The sequence below is a fragment of the Oncorhynchus keta genome, chromosome 23 (assembly GCF_023373465.1).
Source record: "Oncorhynchus keta strain PuntledgeMale-10-30-2019 chromosome 23, Oket_V2, whole genome shotgun sequence".
NCBI classification, from domain to species: Eukaryota; Metazoa; Chordata; class Actinopteri; order Salmoniformes; family Salmonidae; genus Oncorhynchus; species Oncorhynchus keta.
The window spans coordinates 2,771,243-2,794,757 of record NC_068443.1 but is presented as its reverse complement, the minus strand read 5'-3'; the positions used below and the strand labels follow the sequence as shown (position 1 = coordinate 2,794,757).

The 23,515-nt window shown below is 44.1% G+C and overlaps 1 protein-coding gene across 1 annotated transcript in view; it reads left to right on the top strand.

Moving 5' to 3' along the window:
* The window catches only part of LOC127910876 (receptor-type tyrosine-protein phosphatase mu-like), a 688,506-nt gene that overhangs the window by 191,024 nt on the left and 473,967 nt on the right, over positions 1-23,515 (top strand). The window contains exon 3 of the mRNA XM_052475958.1: positions 4,766-5,040. Coding sequence (XP_052331918.1) covers positions 4,766-5,040 — 275 coding nt within the window. The remainder of the gene's footprint in view (positions 1-4,765; positions 5,041-23,515) is intronic.

Below are 23,515 nucleotides of genomic sequence, written 5' to 3'. Positions count from 1 at the left end.
CAAGTCATTAGTCATTAGTCTGTAGACATGTGCTGCTCACCAGTGATTAGTCATTAGTCTGTAGATATGTGCTGCTCACCAGTCATTAGTCATTAGTCTGTAGCTGTGTGCTGCTCACCAGTGATTAGTCATTAGTCTGTAGATATGTGCTGCTCACCAGTCATTAGTCATTAGTCTGTAGATATGTGCTGCTCACCAGTGATTAGTCATTAGTCTGTAGATATGTGCTGCTCACCAGTCATTAGTCATTAGTCTGTAGATGTGTGCTGCTCACCAGTGATTAGTCATTAGTCTGTAGATATGTGCTGCTCACCAGTCATTAGTCATTAGTCTGTAGCTGTGTGCTGCTCACCAGTGATTAGTCATTAGTCTGTAGATATGTGCTGCTCACCAGTCATTAGTCATTAGTCTGTAGCTGTGTGCTGCTCACCAGTGATTAGTCATTAGTCTGTAGATATGTGTTGCTCACCAGTCATTAGTCTGTAGCTGTGTGCTGCTCACCAGTGATTAGTCATTAGTCTGTAGATATGTGCTGCTCACCAGTCATTAGTCATTAGTCTGTAGCTGTGTGCTGCTCACCAGTGATTAGTCTGTAGCTGTGTGCTGCTCACCAGTGATTAGTCTGTAGATGTGTGCTGCTCACCAGTGATTAGTCTGTAGCTGTGTGCTGCTCACCAGTGATTAGTCATTAGTCTGTAGCTGTGTACTGCTCACCAGTGATTAGTCTGTAGCTGTGTGCTGCTCACCAGTGATTAGTCTGTAGCTGTGTGCTGCTCACCAGTGATTAGTCATTAGTCTGTAGCTGTGTACTGCTCACCAGTGATTAGTCTGTAGCTGTGTGCTGCTCACCAGTCATTAGTCTGTAGCTGTTTACTGCTCACCAGTGATTAGTCTGTAGCTGTGTACTGCTCACCAGTCATTAGTCTGTAGCTATGTGCTGCTCACCAGTCATTAGTCTGTAGCTGTGTACTGCTCACCAGTCATTAGTCTGTAGCTGTGTGCTGCTCACCAGTGATTAGTCATTATTCTGTAGATATGTGTTGCTCACCAGTCATTAGTCTGTAGCTGTGTGCTGCTCACCAGTGATTAGTCATTAGTCTGTAGATATGTGCTGCTCACCAGTCATTAGTCATTAGTCTGTAGCTGTGTGCTGCTCACCAGTGATTAGTCTGTAGCTGTGTACTGCTCACCAGTGATTAGTCTGTAGCTGTGTGCTGCTCACCAGTGATTAGTCTGTAGCTGTGTGCTGCTCACCAGTGATTAGTCATTAGTCTGTAGCTGTGTACTGCTCACCAGTGATTAGTCATTAGTCTGTAGCTGTGTGCTGCTCACCAGTGATTAGTCATTAGTCTGTAGCTGTGTGCTGCTCACCAGTGATTAGTCATTAGTCTGTAGATATGTGCTGCTCACCAGTCATTAGTCATTAGTCTGTAGCTGTGTGCTGCTCACCAGTGATTAGTCTGTAGCTGTGTACTGCTCACCAGTGATTAGTCTGTAGCTGTGTGCTGCTCACCAGTGATTAGTCTGTAGCTGTGTGCTGCTCACCAGTGATTAGTCATTAGTCTGTAGCTGTGTACTGCTCACCAGTGATTAGTCATTAGTCTGTAGCTGTGTGCTGCTCACCAGTGATTAGTCATTAGTCTGTAGCTGTGTGCTGCTCACCAGTCATTAGTCTTTCCCTATAAAGTGAATATGTAAATGGTCTTTTGTGAGGTGATTCATTGTGTCGTACTCTCTGCTTTTTTCTTTGGAAGCAAGTTCAACACAATCTTGACCTGTTATGTTTATCTTACATTTACATTTACATTTAAGTCATTTAGCAGACGCTCTTATCCAGAGCGACTTACAAATTGGTGCTTTCACCTTATGACATCCAGTGGAACAGCCACTTTACAATAGTGCATCTAAATCTTTTAAGGGGGGTGAGAAGGATTACTTTATCCTATCCTAGGTATTCCTTAAAGAGGTGGGGTTTCAGGTGTCTCCGGAAGGTGCGTTGTATTCACAAAGAACCAAACAGGGGCGAACGGGCTGAACGCGGAGGAACCAACCAGAACTTGGCCAATAAGAAAGACTAATTTTCGCTGCTAGTTTTGTGACTGTTTTTTCTATGGCTCGCACTAATGAATATAACCCTGGATTGTATTTCACACGTGTCATTTCAGTACGTCATGTGTCTTCTATTCTTTCTGTAGAGCTGACAGCTATAGGTCTATGAGAGGATGATAAATGCTCTGTGCTCAGCCCTTTTTCCTCAATGTTTTGCCAATATAATCATTCTCACTTGTCCTCTATTGGCAGGTGGAGAGAGGATTAGATGAACCTTTAATGTTAAATCAAAGTACGAAATCTAGACTGTTCTTCTTCTTACTCTAGTTGCTATTGATTCCTCATTCTACCCCTTTCTTCATTTTTCTCCATCATTTGAGCTATAATCCACCTTCGTTATGAACCCTCAGTATAGCTGGCAGTGTTTACGATGACTTCCTGTCAATTCAGGAAGTACACTAACGTTCCAATTCCATCTCTCTTCAATGCTTTTCAATTAGGAACATGTGGAATTGGAATTTAGTTTTTCTTTCGTGACTGGAAATTGATTTGGGATTGAATCCAACCCTGTCTCATGTTTTACAGTCAATCAAAGCACAACCAAGCCCTCTCCCAGTCCTCTCCCAGTCCTCTCCCAGTCCTCTCCCAGTCCTCTCCCGGTCCTCTCCCAGTCCTCTCCCGGTCCTCTCCCAGTCCTCTCCCAGTCCTCTCCCAGTCCTCTCCCAGTCCTCTCCCGGTCCTCTCCCAGTCCTCTCCCAGTCCTCTCCAAGTCCTCTCCCAGTCCTCTCCAAGTTCTCTCCCAGTCCTCTCCAAGTCCTCTCCCAGTCCTCTCCCAGTCCTCTCCCAGTCCTCTCCAAGTCCTCTCCCAGTCCTCTCCAAGTCCTCTCCCGGTCCTCTCACCGTCCTCTCCCAGTCCTCTCCCAGTCCTCTCCCAGTCCTCTCCAAGTCCTCTCCCAGTCCTCTCCAAGTCCTCTCCCAGTCCTCTCCCAGTCCTCTCCCAGTCCTCTCCAAGTCCTCTCCCAGTCCTCTCCCAGTCCTCTCCCAGTCCTCTCCCAGTCCTCTCCAAGTCCTCTCCCAGTCCTCTCCCAGTCCTCTCCCAGTCCTCTCCAAGTCCTCTCCCAGTCCTCTCCCAGTCCTCTCCAAGTCCTCTCCCAGTCCTCTCCCAGTCCTCTCCAAGTCCTCTCCCAGTCCTCTCCCAGTCCTCTCCCAGTCCTCTCCCAGTCCTCTCCCAGTCCTCTCCAAGTCCTCTCCCAGTCCTCTCCACGTCCTCTCCCAGTCCTCTCCCAGTCCTCTCCCAGTCCTCTCCCAGTCCTCTCCAAGTCCTCTCCCAGTCCTCTCCCAGTCCTCTCCCGGTCCTCTCCCGGTCCTCTCCAGGTCCTCTCCCGGTCCTCTCCCGGTCCTCTCCCAGTCCTCTCCCAGTCCTCTCCAAGTCCTCTCCCGGTCCTCTCCCGGTCCTCTCCCGGTCCTCTCCCAGTCCTCTCCCAGTCCTCTCCAAGTCCTCTCCAAGTCCTCTCCCAGTCCTCTCCCAGTCCTCTCCAAGTCCTCTCCAAGTCCTCTCCCAGTCCTCTCCCAGTCCTCTCCCAGTATTCTCCCAGTCCTCTCCCAGGCCTCTCCAAGTCCTCTCCCAGTATTCTCCAAGTCCTCTCCCAGTCCTCTCCAAGTCCTCTCCCGGTCCTCTCCAAGTCCTCTCCCAGTCCTCTCCCGGTCCTCTCCCAGTCCTATCCCAGTACTCTCCAAGTCCTCTCCCGGTCCTCTCCGAGTCCTCTCCCGGTCCTCTCCCAGTCCTCTCCAAGTCCTCTCCCAGTCCTCTCCCGGTCCTCTCCCAGTCCTATCCCAGTACTCTCTCTCTACATAAAGAACCTTTGCTAACCCATACTATTGCATGTTATTGTCTCCTCTCCACTGTTAAACTGTCTAATGTATCCAGATGGCTACATGCTATTTAAAGTGACTGCAAAAAGAAACAACATCCCAGAAATGTTCCATACGCACCAAAATCTTTTCTTCTCTCATATGTTTTGCACAAATTTGTTTACATATTCATATATGTTTACATATTCTGTTAGTGAGCATTTCTCCTTTTGCCAAGATAATCCACCCACCTGACATGTGTGGCATATCAAGAAGCTGATTACACAGCATGATCATTACACAAGTACACCTTGTGCTGAGGTGGGGGTGCTTTTGTGGGGAACAACTCATTCTGATTGGCTGGGCCTGGCTTCCCAGTGGGTGGGCCTATGCCCTCCCAGGCCCATTTCACATGTCCTTATATGAACTGTAAACTCAGTAAAATCTTTGAAATTGTCGCATGTTGCGTACATGTTATTGTTCGGTATGAATGTAAACAAACACTGTATAGCCTCCAAACATGAATACAACTATAGTTTTGTTATCATGGATGGTCAATCCTTGCATCCAAAGCTTTGTCTATGAATTTGACATTTCCCCCCCCAGCCCCATACCTCAGCTGCTTACCAAAAACAGTGGCAGGATGGACTGTTTGTTATTGTTTGAACCGCAGATTGCATCTTTAAATAAAGTTTGTTTTGTCTTGATGCGATCCTTTTAGATGTTAAGTACTGACCCTCCAGCTACACTGTTCTACTTCCTGTTAATGTTGTCCTCTCCGCTGGTCCTCTAGAATCAGGTTCTGTCAGCTGAAGTTTTGTACATCTCCACAGTACTGTCTCACATGCTGTCTCCTCTATCCTAGATTCAGCCTTCGTGATGGTCAACACTTCGGGACGTTTTGCTGGTCAGAAGGCCCTCCTCCTGACCCCCCAGCTGAAGGAGAATGACACCCACTGCGTAATCTTCGAGTACTTCCTGTCTGGCCGCGAGGGGGCGGGACCGGGGCAGCTCAACGTGTACATCAGAGAGAACAACAGTCCACTGGGCATGCCCGTCTGGAACGTGTCTGGGCCAGCTACTAGAGCCTGGGTACAGGTAGAACTGGCCATCTCTACCTACTGGCCTAACTTCTATCAGGTGAGAAGATTTCACCGTACCATACCATACCTTACCTTACCTTACCATACCTTACCTTACCTTACCTTACCTTACCTTACCTTACCATACCGTACCATACCATACCATACCATACCTTACCTTACCTACCTTACCATACTATACCTTACCTTACCTTACCTTACCTTACCTTACCATACCTTACCTTACCTTACCTTACCTTACCTTACCTTACCTTACCATACCGTACCATACCATACCATACCATACCATACCTTACCTTACCTTACCTTACCATACCTTACCTTACCTTACCTTACCTTACCTTACCTTACCTTACCATACCGTACCATACCTTACCTTACCTACCTTACTATACCATACCTTACCATACCATACCATACCTTACCTACCTTACCATACTATACCTTACCTTACCTTACCTTACCTTACCTTACCTTACCTTACCTTACCATACCTTACCATACTATACCATACCATACCTTACCTTACCTTACCTTACCTTACCTTACCTTACCTTACCTTACCATACCTTACCTTACCTTACCTTACCTTACCTTACCTTACCTTACCTTACCTTACCATACCATACCATACCATACCATACCTTACCTTACCTTACCTTACCTTACCATACCATACCATACCTTACCTTACCTTACCTTACCTTACCTTACCATACCTTACCTTACCTTACCTTACCATACCATACCATACCATACCATACCTTACCTTACCTTACCTTACCTTACCTTACCATACCTTACCTTACCTTACCTTACCTTACCTTACCTTACCTTACCATACCATACCATACCATACCATACCATACCTTACCTTACCTTACCTTACCTTACCATACCTTACCTTACCTTACCATACCATACCTTACCTTACCTTACCTTACCTTACCATACCTTACCTTACCTTACCTTACCATACTATACCTAACCTTACCTTACCATACCATACCTTACCTTACCTTACCTTACCTTACCTTACCATACCATACCATACCATACCTTACCTTACCTTACCTTACCTTACCTTACCTTACCTTACCTTACCTTACCATACTATACCTAACCTTACCATACCATACCATACCTTACCATACTATACCTAACCTTACCTTACCATACTATACCTTACCTTACCTTACCTTACCTTACCTTACCTTACCTTACCTTACCTTACCTTACCTTACCTTACCTTACTATACCATACCATACCATACCATACCATACCTTACCTTACCTTACCTTACCATACCTTACCTTACCTTACCTTACCATACCATACCTTACCTTACCTTACCATACCTTACCTTACCTTACCTTACCATACCATACCATACCATACCATACCATACCATACCATACCTTACCTTACCTTACCATACCATACCATACCATACCATACCATACCATACCATACCATACCTTACCTTACCTTACCTTACCTTACCTTACCATACCATACCATACCATACCATACCATACCTTACCATACTATACCTTACCTTACCATACCATACCATACCATACCTTACCTTACCTTACCATACCTTACCATACCATACCTTACCTTACCATACCTTACCATACCTTACCTTACCTTACCTTACCATACCATACCTTACCTTACCTTACCATACCATACCATACCTTACCTTACCTTACCTTACCATACCATACCTTACCTTACCATACCTTACCTTACCTTACCTTACCATACCTTACCATACCATACTATACCTTACCTTACCTTACCTTACCTTACCTTACCATACTATACCTTACCATACCTTACCATACCTTACCATACCTTACCTTACCTTACCATATGATACCTTACCATACTATACCTTACCTTACCTTACCTTACCTTACCATACCTTACCATACCATACTATACCATACCTTACCTTACCATACTATACCATACCTTACCTTGCCATACTATACCATACCTTACCTTACCTTACCTTACCTTACCTTACCTTACCTTACCATACCATACCATACCATACCTTACCTTACCATACCTTACCTTACCATACCTTACCATACCATACCTTACCTTACCTTACCTTACCATACTATACCTTACCATACCTTACCATACCTTACCTTACCTTACCTTACCTTACCTTACCATACTATACCTTACCATACCTTACCATACCTTACCTTACCTTACCATATGATACCTTACCATACTATACCTTACCTTACCTTACCATACCTTACCATACCATACCATACTATACCATACCTTACCTTACCATACTATACCATACCTTACCTTGCCATACTATACCATACCTTACCTTACCTTACCTTACCTTACCTTACCTTACCTTACCTTACCATATGATACCTTACCATACTATACCTTACCTTACCATACCATACCATACCTTACCATACCATACTATACCTTACCATACCACACCTTACCATACTATACCTTACCTTACCATATGATACCTTACCATACTATACCTTACCTTACCTTACCATACCTTACCATACCTTACCATACCATACTATACCTTACCATACCTTACCATACCTTACCATACCATACTATACCTTACCATACCTTACCTTACCTTACCATATGATACCTTACCATACCTTACCTTACCTTACCATATGATACCTTACCATACTATACCTTACCTTACCTTACCATACCTTACCATACCTTACCATACCATACTATACCTTACCTTACCTTACCATACCTTACCATACCTTACCATACCATACTATACCTTACCATACCTTACCTTACCTTACCATATGATACCTTACCATACTATACCTTACCTTACCTTACCATACCTTACCATACCTTACCATACTATACCTTACCATACCTTACCTTACCTTACCTTACCTTACCATACTATACCTTACCTTACCTTACCTTACCTTACCTTACCATACCTTACCATACCATACTATACCATACCTTACCTTACCATACTATACCATACCTTACCTTACCATACCATACCATACCTTACCTTACCTTACCATACCTTACCTTACCATACCTTACCTTACCATACCTTACCTTACCTTACCATACCTTACCATACCATACCATACCATACCATACCATACCATACCATACCATACCATACCATACCATACCATACCATACCATACCATACCATACCATACCATACCTTACCTTACCTTACCTTACCTTACCATACCATACCTTACCTTACCTTACCATACCATACCATACCATGCCATACCATACATTTTATTTATATATTTTATTTAACCTTTATTTAACCAGGTAGGCAAGTTGAGAACAAGTTCTCATTTACAATTGCGACTTGGCCAAGATAAAGCAAAGCAGCGCGTGCTACAGGTGGGTGCTGCTATGGTGACCAGCGATCTGAGATAAGGGGGGACTTTACCTAGCAGGGTCTTGTAGATGACATGGAGCCAGTGGGTTTGGCGACGAGTATGAAGCGAGGGCCAGCCAACGAGAGCATACCGGTCGCAGTGGTGGGTAGTATATGGGGCTTTGGTGACAAAACGGATGGCACTGTGATAGACTGCATCCCATGTATTAAGTATGGTATTGGAGGCTATTTTGTAAATGACATCGCAGAAGTCGAGGATCGGTAGGGTGGTCAGTTTTACGAGGGTATTTTTGGCAGCATGAGTGAAGGATGCTTTGATGTCGAAATAGGAAGCCAATTCTAGATTTAACTTTGGATTGGAGATGTTTGATGTGAGTCTGGAAGGAGAGTTTACAGAGAGTTTTCAGTCTAACCAGACACCTAAGTATTTGTCCACATATTCTAAGTCAGAACCGTCCAGAGTAGTGATACTGGACGGGCGGGCAGGTGCAGGCAGCAATTGGTTGAAGAGCATGCATTTAGTTTGACTTGTATTTAAGAGCAATTGGAGGCCACGGAAGGAGAGTTGCATTGAAGCTCGTCTGGAGGGTTGTTAACACAGTGTCCAAAGAAGGGCCAGAAGTATACAGAATAGTGTCGTCTGCGTAGAGGTGGATCAGAGACTCACCAGCAGCAAGAGTGACATCATTGGTATACAGAGAAGAGAGTCGGCCCAAGAATTGAACCCTGTGGCACCCCCATAGAAACTGCCAGAGGACTGGACAACAGACCCTCCGATTTGACACACTGAACTCTATCAGAGAAGTAGTTGGTGAACCAGGCGAGGCAACCATTTGAGAAACGAAGGCTATCGAGTCTGCCGATGAGGATGTGGTGATTGACAGAGTCGAAAGCCTTGGCAAGGTCAATGAATACGGCTGCACAGTATTGTTTCTTATCGATGGCGGTTAAGATATCGTTTAGGACCTTGAGCGTGGCTGAGGTGCACCCATGACCAGCTCTGAAACCAGATTATATAGCGGAGAAGGTGCGGTGGGATTCGAAATGGTCGGTAATCTGTTTGTTGAGTTGGCTTTCGAAGACCTTAGAATGGCAGGGTAGGATAGATATAGGTCTGTAGCAGTTTGGGTCAAGAGTGTACCCCCCTTTGAAAAGGGGGGGTGAACGCAGCTGCTTTCCAATCTTTGGGAATCTCAGATGACACGAAAGAGAGGTTGAACAGGCTAGTACTAGGGGTTGCAACAATTTCGGCAGATCATTTTAGAAAGAAAGGGTCCAGATTGTCTAGCCCGGCTGATTTGTAGGGGTAGATTTGGGAGACTGGATTTGGGAGAAGGATAAATGTGGAAGGCTTGGGCGAGTTGCTGTGGGGAATGCAGTGCTGTTGACCAGTGTAGGGGTAGCCAGGTGGAAAGCATGGCCAGCCGTAGAAAAATGCGTATTGAAATTCGCAATTATAGTGTATTTATCGGTGGTGACAGTATTTCATAGCCTCGGTGCAGTGGGCAGCTGGGAGGAGGTGCTCTTATTCTCCATGGACTTTACAGTGTCCCAGAACTTTTTGGAGTTTGTGCTGCAGGAAGGAAATTTCTGCTTCAAAAAAGCTAGCTTTTGCTTTTCTAACTGCCTGTGTATATTGGTTTCGAGCTTCCCTGAAAAGTTGCATATCACGGGGGCTGTTCGATGCTAATGCAGAACGCCACAGGATGTTTTTGTGTTGGTTAAGGGCAGTCAGGTCTGGAAAGAACCAAGGGCTATATCTGTTCCTGGTTCAACATTTCTTGAATGGGGCATGCTTATTTAAGATGGTGAGAAAGGCATTTCAACAAAAAAAACAGCCATCCTCTACTGACGGGAGGAGGTAAATATCCTTCCAGGATACCGGGGCAAAATTGTAATTATTCACCTAACTCCTCATGCCTTTTGCACACAATGTAGACTCTCTTTTTTTTCTACTGTGTTATTGACTTGTTAATTGTTTACTCCATGTGTAACTCTGTGTTGTCTGTTCACACTGCTATGCTTTATCTTGGCCAGGTCGCAGTTGTAAATGAGAACTTGTTCTCAACTAGCCTACCTGGTTAAATAAAAAAATAAAAACATTTCACACCCTGATTATCAGTGTTTCTAAGTCTCATTGAGGAAGAGAGGGGAACTCTCCCTCTGCGTCCCAAATGTGACCCTATTTCCTATGAGCCCTGGTCAAAAGTAGTGCAATATATAGGGAATAGGGTGCCATTGGGCCCTGGTCTAAAGTAGTGCACTATATAGGGAATAGGGTGTCATTTGGGACATAGAGTAGGACATGGTATATGATGCAGAGGTCCTTCTTGATATCCCAACCAATAGGAGATTAGGCCCCAAAGGGCTATTTCATTAGAGCTACAGGCTACAGGCCCCAGTGTGTGTGTGTGTGTGTGTGTGTGTGTGTGTGTGTGTGTGTGTGTGTGTGTGTGTGTGTGTGTGTGTGTGTGTGTGTGTGTGTGTGTGTGTGTGTGTGTGTGTGTGTGTGTGTTGTGTATGTGTGTGTGTGTGTGTGTGTGTGTGTGTGTGTGTGTGTGTGTGTGTGTGTGTGTGTGTGTGTGTGTGTGTGTGTGTGTGTGTGTGTGTGTGTGTGTGTGTGTGTGTACTGTATGTGTTTGTGTAAATAACAGTCTCACACTTCAAACTGACCAAATGGTAAAATACTTCTGCAGGCACGATGATATTTGTTCTCTTCCTCACAAGGAAAATTAAAAAAGCTAAATGCTCCAAATTACATCTAATTAGCAACACGTGTTAATTATAGGTGTCTGTAATTGCATAGTAACCTAAGGGAGTGTGTGTGTGTGTGTGTGTGTGTGTGTGTGTGTGTGTGTGTGTGTGTGTGTGTGTGTGTGTGTGTGTGTGTGTGTGTGTGTGTGTGTGTGTGTGTGTGTGTGTGTGTGTGTGTGTGTGTGTGTGTGTGTGTGATTGTCATAATGAAACCACCTGGTACTCTGATATTATTCAGTAATTACAAGTTATGTTTTTTATAAAGTCCAAACTAGGTCTTTCATCTGAGATAATTACTTCTCTGTCAGGTCATCCTAAAACTTTTCATGTTTTACTTTGAATATTTAGCATATTATAGAATATTCTATTCTATTTATTGCTATTTACAACATAAACTGTAAACGGGGAGTATTTGGTTATGAGCTAGACTGTAAACTGGGGAGTATTTGGTTATGAGCTAGACTGTAAACTGGGGGAGTATTTGGTTATGAGCTAGACTGTAAACTGGGGGAGTATTTGGTTATGAGCTAGACTGTAAACTGGGGGAGTATTTGGTTATGAGCTAGACTGTAAACTGGGGGAGTATTTGGTTATGAGCTAGACTGTAAACTGGGGGAGTATTTGGCTATGAGCTAGACTGTAAACTGGGGGAGTATTTGGCTATGAGCTAGACTGTAAACTGGGGGAGTATTTGGCTATGAGCTAGACTGTAAACTGGGGGAGTATTTGGCTATGAGCTAGACTGTAAACTGGGGAGTATTTGGTTATGAGCTAGACTGTAAACTGGGGAGTATTTGGGTATGAGCTAGACTGTAAACTGGGGGAGTATTTGGCTATGAGCTAGACTGTAAACTGGGGAGTATTTGGCTATGAGCTAGACTGTAAACTGGGGAGTATTTGGCTATGAGCTAGACTGTAAACTGGGGAGTATTTGGCTATGAGCTAGACTGTAAACTGGGGAGTATTTGGCTATGAGCTAGACTGTAAACTGGGGGAGTATTTGGCTATGAGCTAGACTGTAAACTGGGGAGTATTTGGCTATGAGCTAGACTGTAAACTGGGGGAGTATTTGGTTATGAGCTAGACTGTAAACTGGGGAGTTATTGGGTATGGGCTAGACTGTAAACTGGGGGAGTATTTGGTTATGAGCTAGACTGTAAACTGGGGGAGTATTTGGCTATGAGCTAGACTGTAAACTGGGGAGTATTTGGCTATGAGCTAGACTGTAAACTGGGGGAGTATTTGGCTATGAGCTAGACTGTAAACTGGGGAGTATTTGGCTATGAGCTAGACTGTAAACTGGGGAGTATTTGGTTATGAGCTAGACTGTAAACTGGGGGAGTATTTGGCTATGAGCTAGACTGTAAACTGGGGGAGTATTTGGTTATGAGCTAGACTGTAAACTGGGGAGTATTTGGCTATGAGCTAGACTGTAAACTGGGGGAGTATTTGGCTATGAGCTAGACTGTAAACTGGGGAGTATTTGGCTATGAGCTAGACTGTAAACTGGGGGAGTATTTGGCTATGAGCTAGACTGTAAACTGGGGGAGTATTTGGTTATGAGCTAGACTGTAAACTGGGGAGTATTTGGCTATGAGCTAGACTGTAAACTGGGGGAGTATTTGGTTATGAGCTAGACTGTAAACTGGGAGTATTTGGTTATGAGCTAGACTGTAAACTGGGGGAGTATTTGGTTATGAGCTAGACTGTAAACTGGGGAGTATTTGGTTATGAGCTAGACTGTAAACTGGGGGAGTATTTGGCTATGAGCTAGACTGTAAACTGGGGGAGTATTTGGCTATGAGCTAGACTGTAAACTGGGGAGTATTTGGCTATGAGCTAGACTGTAAACTGGGGGAGTATTTGGTTATGAGCTAGACTGTAAACTGGGGAGCATTTGGTTATGAGCTAGACTGTAAACGGGGGGAGTATTTGGCTATGAGCTAGACTGTAAACTGGGGGAGTATTTGGTTATGAGCTAGACTGTAAACTGGGTGAGTATTTGGTTATGAGCTAGACTGTAAACTGGGGGAGTATTTGGTTATGGGCTAGACTGTAAACTCGGGAGTATTTGGCTATGAGCTAGACTGTAAACTGGGGAGTATTTGGCTATGAGCTAGACTGTAAACTGGGGAGTTATTGGCTATGAGCTAGACTGTAAACTGGGGAGTATTTGGTTATGAGCTAGACTGTAAACTGGGGAGTATTTGGCTATGGGCTAGACTGTAAACTGGGGAGTATTTGGCTATGAGCTAGACTGTAAACGGGGGAGTATTTGGCTATGGGCTAGACTGTAAACTGGGGAGTTATTGGCTATGGGCTAGACTGTAAACTGGGGAGTATTTGGTTATGAGCTAGACTGTAAACGGGGGAGTATTTGGCTATGAGCTAGACTGTAAACTGGGGAGTTATTGGCTATGAGCTAGACTGTAAACTGGGGAGTATTTGGCTATGAGCTAGACTGTAAACTGGGGGAGTTTTTGGCTATGAGCTAGACTGTAAACTGGGAAGTATTTGGCTATGAGCTAGACTGTAAACTGGGGGAGTGATTGGGTATGAGCTAAAATGTAAACTGGGGAGTTATTGGGTATGAGCTAGACTGTAAACTGGGGAGTATTTGGCTATGAGCTAGACTGTAACCTGGGGAGTATTTGGCTATGAGCTAGACTGTGAACTGGGGGAGTGATTGGGTATGAGCTAGACTGTAAACTGGGGAGTATTTGGCTATGAGCTAGACTGTAAACTGGGGGAGTGATTGGGTATGAGCTAGAATGTAAACTGGGGAGTGATTGGTTATGAGCTAGACTGTAAACTGGGGAGTGATTGGTTATGAGCTCGACTGTAAACGGGGAAGTATTTGATTTTGAGCTAGACTGTACACTGGGGAGTGATTGGCTATGATCAAGATAGACAGTAAACTTGGGAGTCATTGGGTATGAGCAAGATTGTAAACTGGGGAGTATTTGACCATGAGCTAGACTGTAAACTGTGGAGTTATTGGCTATGAACAAGCTAGATCGTAAACTGGTGAGTATTCAGCTATGAGCTAGACTGTAAACTGGGGAGTATTTGGCTATGAGCTAGACTGTAAACTGTGGAGTTATTGGCTATGAACAAGCTAGATCGTAAACTGGTGAGTATTCAGCTATGAGCTAGACTGTAAACTGGGGAGTATTTGGCTATGAGCTAGACTGTAAACTGGGAAGTATTTGATTTTGACCTAGACTGTAACCTGTGGATTGTTTTGGCTATGAGCTAGATTGTAAACTGGGGGAGTGATTGGCTATGAGCTAAACTGTAAACTGGAGTTTGATTTTGCAGCCAGAATAACTTGCCAATTCTTAATTTGCTCAAAATTAGTAGTAGAGAAATAAAGTTGACAACATTAAACGTCATATATTTGCCTCTTTTCTACTGTAGGTATGTAATTAAACATTTATTTAATCTGTTTTTTTGCTAGCAATATTCATAACATTCTTTGGTGGGAAAATATCCAGTTAAAAGTTAAGTTTCGGAGTCCTTGACTTGTTCTGCATTTTGTTACGTTACAGCCTTATTCTCAAATGTATTAGATTAAAATACCCCCCCCCCCCCCGATCAATCTACACACAATATCCCACAGTGACACAGCAAAAACAAGTTTTTAGAAATGTTTGCTGAATTATTCAAAATAAAACACAGAAATATGACATTTGCATAATTATTCAGACCCTTTACTCAGTACTTTGTTGAAGCACCTTTGGCAGTGATTACAGCCATGAGTCTTCTTGGGTGTGACATTCTTGGGTATGACACACATTTATTTGGAGAGTTTCTTCCATTTGTCTCTGCCGATCCTCTCAAGCTCTGTCAGATTGGTTGGGGAGTATTGCTGCACAGCTATTTTCCGATCACTCCAGAAATTTTAGATTGGGTTCAACTCCGGGCTCCAGTTGAGCCACTCAACGACATTCAGAAACTTGTCCCGAAGCCACTCCTGCATTGTCTTGGCTGTGTGCTTAGGGTCGTTGTCCTGTTGGAAGGGGAACCTTCGCCCCAGGTCCTGAGCACTCTGGAGAAGGTTTTCATCAAGGATCTCTCTGTACTTCGCTCCGCTCATCTTTGCCTTGATCCTGACTAGTCTCCCAGTCCCTGCTGCTGAAAAACATCTTGGTTTCATCATATTTCTCGTGGTCTGAGAGTCTTTATGTGCCTTTTGGCAAACTCCAAGCGGGCTGTCATGTGCCTTTACTGAGGAGTGGCTTCCCATTGGCCACTCTACCATAAAGGCCTGATTGGTGTAGTGCTGCGGAGATGATTATCCTTCTGGAAGTTTCTCCCATCTCCACAGAGGAAGTCTAGAGCTCTGTCAGAGTGACCATCGGGTTCTTGGTCACCTCCCTGACCAAGGCCCTTCTCCCCTGAATGATGAGTTTGTCCGGGCGGGCAGCTCTAGGAAGAGTCTTGGTGGTTCCAAACGTCTTCCATTTAAGAATGATGGAGGCCACTGTGTTCTTGGGGACCTTCAATGCTGCAGAATCTGTTTCTGTACCCTTCCCCAGATGTGTGTGTGTGTGTGTGTGTGTGTGTGTGTGTGTGTGTGTGTGTGTGTGTGTGTGTGTGTGTGTGTGTGTGTGTGTGTGTGTGTGTGTGTGTGTGTGTGTGTGTGTGTGTGTGTGTGTGTGTGTGTGTGTGATTGTCATAATGAAACCACCTGGTACTCTGATATTATTCAGTAATTACAAGTTATGTTTTTATAAAGTCCAAACTAGGTCTTTCATCTGTGATAATTACTTCTCTGTCAGGTCATCCTAAAACTTTTCATGTTTTACTTTGAATATTTAGCATATTATAGAATATTATATTCTATTTATTGCTATTTACAACAAACTGTAAACGGGGAGTATTTGGCTATGAGCTACACTGTAAACTGGGGGAGTATTTGGCTATGAGCTAGACTGTAAACTGGGGAGTATTTGGCTATGAGCTAGACTGTAAACTGGGGGAGTATTTGGTTATGAGCTAGACTCTAAACTGGGGAGTATTTGGCTATGAGCTAGACTGTAAACTGGGGGAGTGATTGGGTATGAGCTAGACTGTAAACTGGGGAGTATTTGGCTATGAGCTTCCCCAGATCTGTGCTTCGACACAATCCCGTCTCGGCGTTCTACTGACAATTCCTTCGACCTCATGGCTTGTTTTTTTCTCTGACATGCACCTGTCAACTGTGGACCCTTAAATAGGCAAGTGTGAGCCTTTCCAAATCATGTTCAATCAATTTAATTTACCACAGGTGAACTCCAATCAAGTTGTAGAAACATCTCAAAGACCTTTCTTCTGAAACTCGTCAGTCTATTCTTGTTCTGAGAAATGAAGGCTATTCCATGCGAGAAATTTCCAAGAAACTGAAGATCTCGTACAACGCTGTGTACTACTCCCTTCACAGAACGGCGCAAAGTGGCTCTAACCAGAATAGAAAGAGGAGTGGGAGGCCCCGGTGCACAACTGAGCAAGAGGACAAGTACATTAGTGTGTCTAGTTTGAGAAACAGACGCCTCACAAGTCCTCAACTGGCAGCTTCATTAAATAGTACCCACAAAACACCAGTCTCAACGTCAACAGTGAAGAGGTGACTCCGGGATGCTGGCCTTCTAGGCAGAGTTCCTCTGTCCAGTCTCAACGTCAACAGTGAAGAGGCGACTCCGGGATGCTGGCCTTCTAGGCAGAGTTCCTCTGTCCAGTCTCAACGTCAACAGTGAAGAGGCGACTCCGGGATGCTGGCCTTCTAGGCAGAGTTCCTCTGTCCAGTCTCAACGTCAACAGTGAAGAGGCGACTCCGGGATGCTGTCCTTCTAGGCAGAGTTCCTCTGTCCAGTCTCAACGTCAACAGTGAAGAGGCGACTCCGGGACGCTGGCCTTTTAGGCCGAGTTCCTCTGTCCAGTCTCAACGTCAACAGTGAGGAGGCGACTCCGGGACGCTGGCCTTTTAGGCCGAGTTCCTCTGTCCAGTCTCAACGTCAACAGTGAGGAGGCGACTCCGGGATGCTGGCCTTCTAGGCAGAGTTCCTCTGTCCAGTCTCAACGTCAACAGTGAAGACGCGACTCCGGGATGCTGGTCTTCTAGGCAGAGTTCCTCTGTCCAGTCCCAACGTCAACAGTGAAGGGCGACTCCGGGATGCTGTCCTTCTAGGCAGAGTTCCTCTGTCCAGTCTCAACGTCAACAGTGAAGAGGCGACTCCGGGATGCTGGCCTTCTAGGCAGAGTTCCTCTGTCCAGTCTCAACGTCAACAGTGAAGACGCGACTCCGGGATGCTGGTCTTCTAGGCAGAGTTCCTCTGTCCAGTCCCAACGTCAACAGTGAAGAGGCGACTCCGGGATGCTGGCCTTCTAGGCAGAGTTCCTCTGTCCAGTCTCAACGTCAACAGTGAAGAGGCGACTCCGTGATGCTGGCCTTCTAGGCAGAGTTCCTCTGTCCAGTCTCAACGTCAACAGTGAAGAGCGACTCCGGGATGCTGGCCTTCTAGGCAGAGTTCCTCTGTCCAGTCTCAACGTCAACAGTGAAGACGCGACTCCGGGATGCTGGTCTTCTAGGCAGAGTTCCTCTGTCCAGTCCCAACGTCAACAGTGAAGAGGCGACTCCGGGATGCTGTCCTTCTAGGCAGAGTTCCTCTGTCCAGTCTCAACGTCAACAGTGAAGAGCGACTCCGGGATGCTGGCCTTCTAGGCAGAGTTCCTCTGTCCAGTCTCAACGTCAACAGTGAAGACGCGACTCCGGGATGCTGGTCTTCTAGGCAGAGTTCCTCTGTCCAGTCTCAACGTCAACAGTGAAGAGGCGACTCCGGGATGCTGGCCTTCTAGGCAGAGTTCCTCTGTCCAGTCTCAACGTCAACAGTGAAGAGGCGACTCCGGGATGCTGGCCTTCTAGGCAGAGTTCCTCTGTCCAGTCTCAACGTCAACAGTGAAGAGGCGACTCCCGGATGCTGGCCTTCTAGGCAGAGTTCCTCTGTCCAGTGTCTGTATTCTTTTGCCCATCTTAGATTTTTCTTCTTTTTGGCCAGTCTGAGATATGGCGTTTTCCTTTGCAACTCTGGCTAGATGGCCAGCACCCCGGAGTTACCTCTTCACCATTGACGTTTAGACTGGTGTCTGAATGGTATCTGCTTGGTTCTGTCTGTCTTTGTCTGATTGTGCTACTACCTTACTGTTGATATAAAATACGCTAGTCTAAGGCTGGCATGGTAGGACATAACACAACTCTTTCTGTCACATCTCACTACTGCAAAAGGAATGATGTCATCACTATGTACCATCCAGAACTATAGAGGAGGACGTAAGGCTGTTACAGTATTTAGAGAATGATGTCATCACTATGTACAATCCAGAACTATAGAGGAGGAGGTAAGGCTGTTACAGTATTTAGAGAATGATGTCATCACTATGTACCATCCAGAACTATAGAGGAGGAAGTAAGGCTGTTACAGTATTTAGAGAATGATGTCATCACTATGTACAATCCAGAACTATAGAGGAGGAAGTAAGGCTGTTACAGTATTTAGAGAATGATGTCATCACTATGTACCATCCAGAACTATAGAGGAGGAAGTAAGGCTGTTACAGTATTTAGAGAATGATGTCATCACTATGGGACATGTGTAGGCTAGGCATGCCTCTGGGTGTGTTCCTACTCTCTGGTCCGCACCCAGTTTTTTGGGTAGGACTGGCATTCCATTTCCCTTTTTAACCCCAGTGCCGACTGCTCACTATAGCTAGGAAATTATGTTCTATCTATATAAACCGTGGGACATAACTCAAACATTCTAAAAGGGACCCGCCCTAGTCTGTCGTGTCCTATCTCATTTATCGTCTCTTCACTCAGGGTCAAATACATGATGTCAAACACTTCCAAATAATTGAAATATTTAAAAAAGTATTTGAGGTACGTTTCATTTAGCTTGGAGATCAAGTAGTCTTCACCAGTTAGTGAAGTATTCTAACATTCTGTAGTAACCCTTAGTCTTCACCAGTTAGTGAAGTATTCTAACATTCTGTAGTAACCCTTAGTCTTCACCAGTTAGTGAAGTATTCTAACATTCTGTAGTAACCCTTAGTCTTCACCAGTTAGTGAAGTATTCTAACATTCTGTAGTAACCCTTAGTATTCTATCATTCTGTAGTAACCCTTAGTATTCTATCATTCTGTAGTAACCCTTAGTATTCTATCATTCTGTAGTAACCCTTAGTATTCTATCATTCTGTAGTAACCCTTAGTATTCTAACATTCTGTAGTAACCCTTAGTATTCTATCATTCTGTAGTAACCCTTAGTCTTCACCAGTTAGTGAAGTATTCTAACATTCTGTACTAACCCTTAGTATTCTATCATTCTGTAGTAACCCTTAGTATTCTATCATTCTGTAGTAACCCTTAGTATTCTATCATTCTGTAGTAACCCTTAGTATTCTATCATTCTGTAGTAACCCTTAGTATTCTAACATTCTGTAGTAACCCTTAGTATTCTATCATTCTGTAGTAACCCTTAGTCTTCACCAGTTAGTGAAGTATTCTAACATTCTGTACTAACCCTTAGTATTCTATCATTCTGTAGTAACCCTTAGTATTCTATCATTCTGTAGTAACCCTTAGTATTCTATCATTCTGTAGTAACCCTTAGTATTCTATCATTCTGTAGTAACCCTTAGTATTCTAACATTCTGTAGTAACCCTTAGTATTCTATCATTCTGTAGTAACCCTTAGTATTCTATCATTCTGTAGTAACCCTTAGTATTCTAACATTCTGTAGTAACCCTTAGTATTCTATCATTCTGTAGTAACCCTTAGTATTCTAACATTCTGTAGTAACTCTTAGTATTCTATCATTCTGTAGTAACCCTTAGTATTCTATCATTCTGTAGTAACCCTTAGTATTCTATCATTCTGTAGTAACTCTTAGTATTCTATCATTCTGTAGTAACCCTTAGTATTCTATCATTCTGTAGTAACCCTTAGTATTCTATCATTCTGTAGTAACCCTTAGTATTCTAACATTCTGTAGTAACCCTTAGTATTATATCATTCTGTAGTAACCCTTAGTATTCTATCATTCTGTAGTAACCCTTAGTATTCTATCATTCTGTAGTAACCCTTAGTATTCTATCATTCTGTAGTAACCCTTAGTATTCTATCATTCTGTAGTAACCCTTAGTATTCTATCATTCTGTAGTAACCCTTAGTATTCTATCATTCTGTAGTAACCCTTAGTATTCTATCATTCTGTAGTAACCCTTAGTATTCTATCATTCTGTAGTAACCCTTAGTATTCTATCATTCTGTAGTAACCCTTAGTATTCTATCATTCTGTAGTAACTCTTAGTATTATAACATTCTGTAGTAACCCTTAGTATTCTATCATTCTGTAGTAACTCTTAGTATTATAACATTCTGTAGTAACTCTTAGTATTATAACATTCTGTAGTAACTCTTAGTATTCTATCATTCTGTAGTAACCCTTAGTATTCTAACATTCTGTAGTAACCCTTAGTATTCTAACATTCTGTAGTAACCCTTAGTATTCTATCATTCTGTAGTAACCCTTAGTATTCTATCATTCTGTAGTAACCCTTAGTATTCTATCATTCTGTAGTAACCCTTAGTATTCTATCATTCTGTAGTAACCCTTAGTATTCTATCATTCTGTAGTAACCCTTAGTATTCTATCATTCTGTAGTAACCCTTAGTATTCTAACATTCTGTAGTAACCCTTAGTATTCTAACATTCTGTAGTAACCCTTAGTATTCTATCATTCTGTAGTAACCCTTAGTATTCTATCATTCTGTAGTAACCCTTAGTATTCTATCATTCTGTAGTAACCCTTAGTATTCTATCATTCTGTAGTAACCCTTAGTATTCTATCATTCTGTAGTAACCCTTAGTATTCTAACATTCTGTCGTAACTCTTAGTATTCTATCATTCTGTAGTAACCCTTAGTATTCTAACATTCTGTAGTAACCCTTAGTATTCTATCATTCTGTAGTAACCCTTAGTATTCTATCATTTTTTATTTTTTTTATTTCACCTTTATTTAACCAGGTAGGCTAGTTGAGAACAAGTTCTCATTTGCAACTGCGACCTGGCCAAGATAAAGCATAGCAGTGTGAACAGACAACACAGAGTTACACATGGAGTAAACAATTGGCAAGTCAATAACACAGTAGAAAAAAATGGGCAGTCTATATACAATGTGTGCAAAAGGCATGAGGAGGTAGGCGAATAGTACAATTTTGCAGATTAACACTGGAGTGACAAATGATCAGATGGGCATGTACAGGTAGAGATATTGGTGTGCAAAAGAGCAGAAAAGTAAATAAATAAAAACAGTATAGAAACAATATGGGAATGAGGTAGGTGAAAAAGGGTGAGCTATTTACCTATAGACTATGTACAGCTGCAGCGATCGGTTAGCTGCTCGGATAGCTGATGTTTGAAGTTGGTGAGGGAGATAAAAGTCTCCAACTTCAGCGATTTTTGCAATTCGTTCCAGTCACAGGCAGCAGAGTACTGGAACGAGAGGCGGCCAAATGAGGTGTTGGCTTTAGGGATGATCAGTGAGATACACCTGCTGGAGCGCGTGCTACGGATGGGTGTTGCCATCGTGACCAGTGAACTGAGATAAGGCGGAGCTTTACCTAGCATGGACTTGTAAATGACCTGGAGCCAGTGGGTCTGGCGACGAATATGTAGTGAGGGCCAGCCGACTAGAGCATACAAGTCGCAGTGGTGGGTGGTATAAGGTGCTTTAGTGACAAAACGGATGGCACTGTGATAGACTGCATCCAGTTTGCTGAGTAGAGTGTTGGAAGCCATTTTGTAGATGACATCGCCGAAGTCGAGGATCGGTAGGATAGTCAGTTTTACTAGGGTAAGCTTGGCAGCGTGAGTGAAGGAGGCTTTGTTGCGGAATAGAAAGCCGACTCTGGATTTGATTTTTGATTGGAGATGTTTGATGTGAGTCTGGAAGGAGAGTTTGCAGTCTAGCCAGATACCTAGGTACTTATAGATGTCCACATATTCAAGGTTGGAACCATCCAGGGTGGTGATGCTAGTCGGGCATGCGGGTGCAGGCAGCGATCGGTTGAAAAGCATGCATTTGGTTTTACTCGCGTTTAAGAGCAGTTGGAGGCCACGGAAGGAGTGCTGTATGGCATTGAAGCTCGTTTGGAGGTTTGATAGCACAGTGTCCAATGACGGGCCGAAAGTATATAGAATGGTGTCGTCTGCGTAGAGGTGGATCAGGGAATCGCCCGCAGCAAGAGCAACATCATTGATATATACAGAGAAAAGAGTCGGCCCGAGAATTGAACCCTGTGGCACCCCCATAGAGACTGCCAGAGGACCGGACAGCATGCCCTCTGATTTGACACACTGAACTCTGTCTGCAAAGTAATTGGTGAACCAGGCAAGGCAGTCATCCGAAAAACCGAGGCTGTTGAGTCTGCCGATAAGAATTTGGTGATTGACAGAGTCGAAAGCCTTGGCGAGGTCGATGAAGACGGCTGCACAGTACTGTCTTTTATCGATGGCGGTTATGATATCATTTAGTACCTTGAGTGTGGCTGAGGTGCACCCGTGACCGGCTCGGAAACCAGATTGCACAGCGGAGAAGGTACGGTGGGATTCGAGATGGTCAGTGACCTGTTTGTTGACTTGGCTTTCGAAGACCTTAGATAGGCAGGGCAGGATGGATATAGGTCTATAGCAGTTTGGGTCCAGGGTGTCTCCTCCTTTGAAGAGGGGATGACTGCGGCAGCTTTCAATCCTTGGGGATCTCAGACGATATGAAAGAGAGGTTGAACAGGCTGGTAATAGGGGTTGCGACAATGGCGGCAGATAGTTTCAGAAATAGCGGGTCCAGATTGTCAAGCCCAGCAGATTTGTACGGGTCCAGGTTTTGCAGCTCTTTCAGAACATCTGCTATCTGGATTTGGGTAAAGGAGAACCTGGAGAGGCTTGGGTGAGGAACTACGGGGGGGGGGCGGAGCTGTTGGCCGAGGTTGGAGTAGCCAGGCGGAAGGCATGGCCAGCCGTTGAGAAGTGCTTATTGAAGTTTTCGATAATCATGGATTTATCGGTGGAGACCGTGTTTCCTAGCCTCAGTGCAGTGGGCAGCTGGGAGGAGGTGCTCTTGTTCTCCATGGACTTCACAGTGTCCCAGAACTTTTTGGAGTTGGAGCTACAGGATGCAAACTTTTGCCTGAAGAAGTTGGCCTTAGCTTTCCTGACTGACTGCGTGTATTGGTTCCTGACTTCCCTGAACAGTTGCATATCACGGGGGCTATTCGATGCTATTGCAG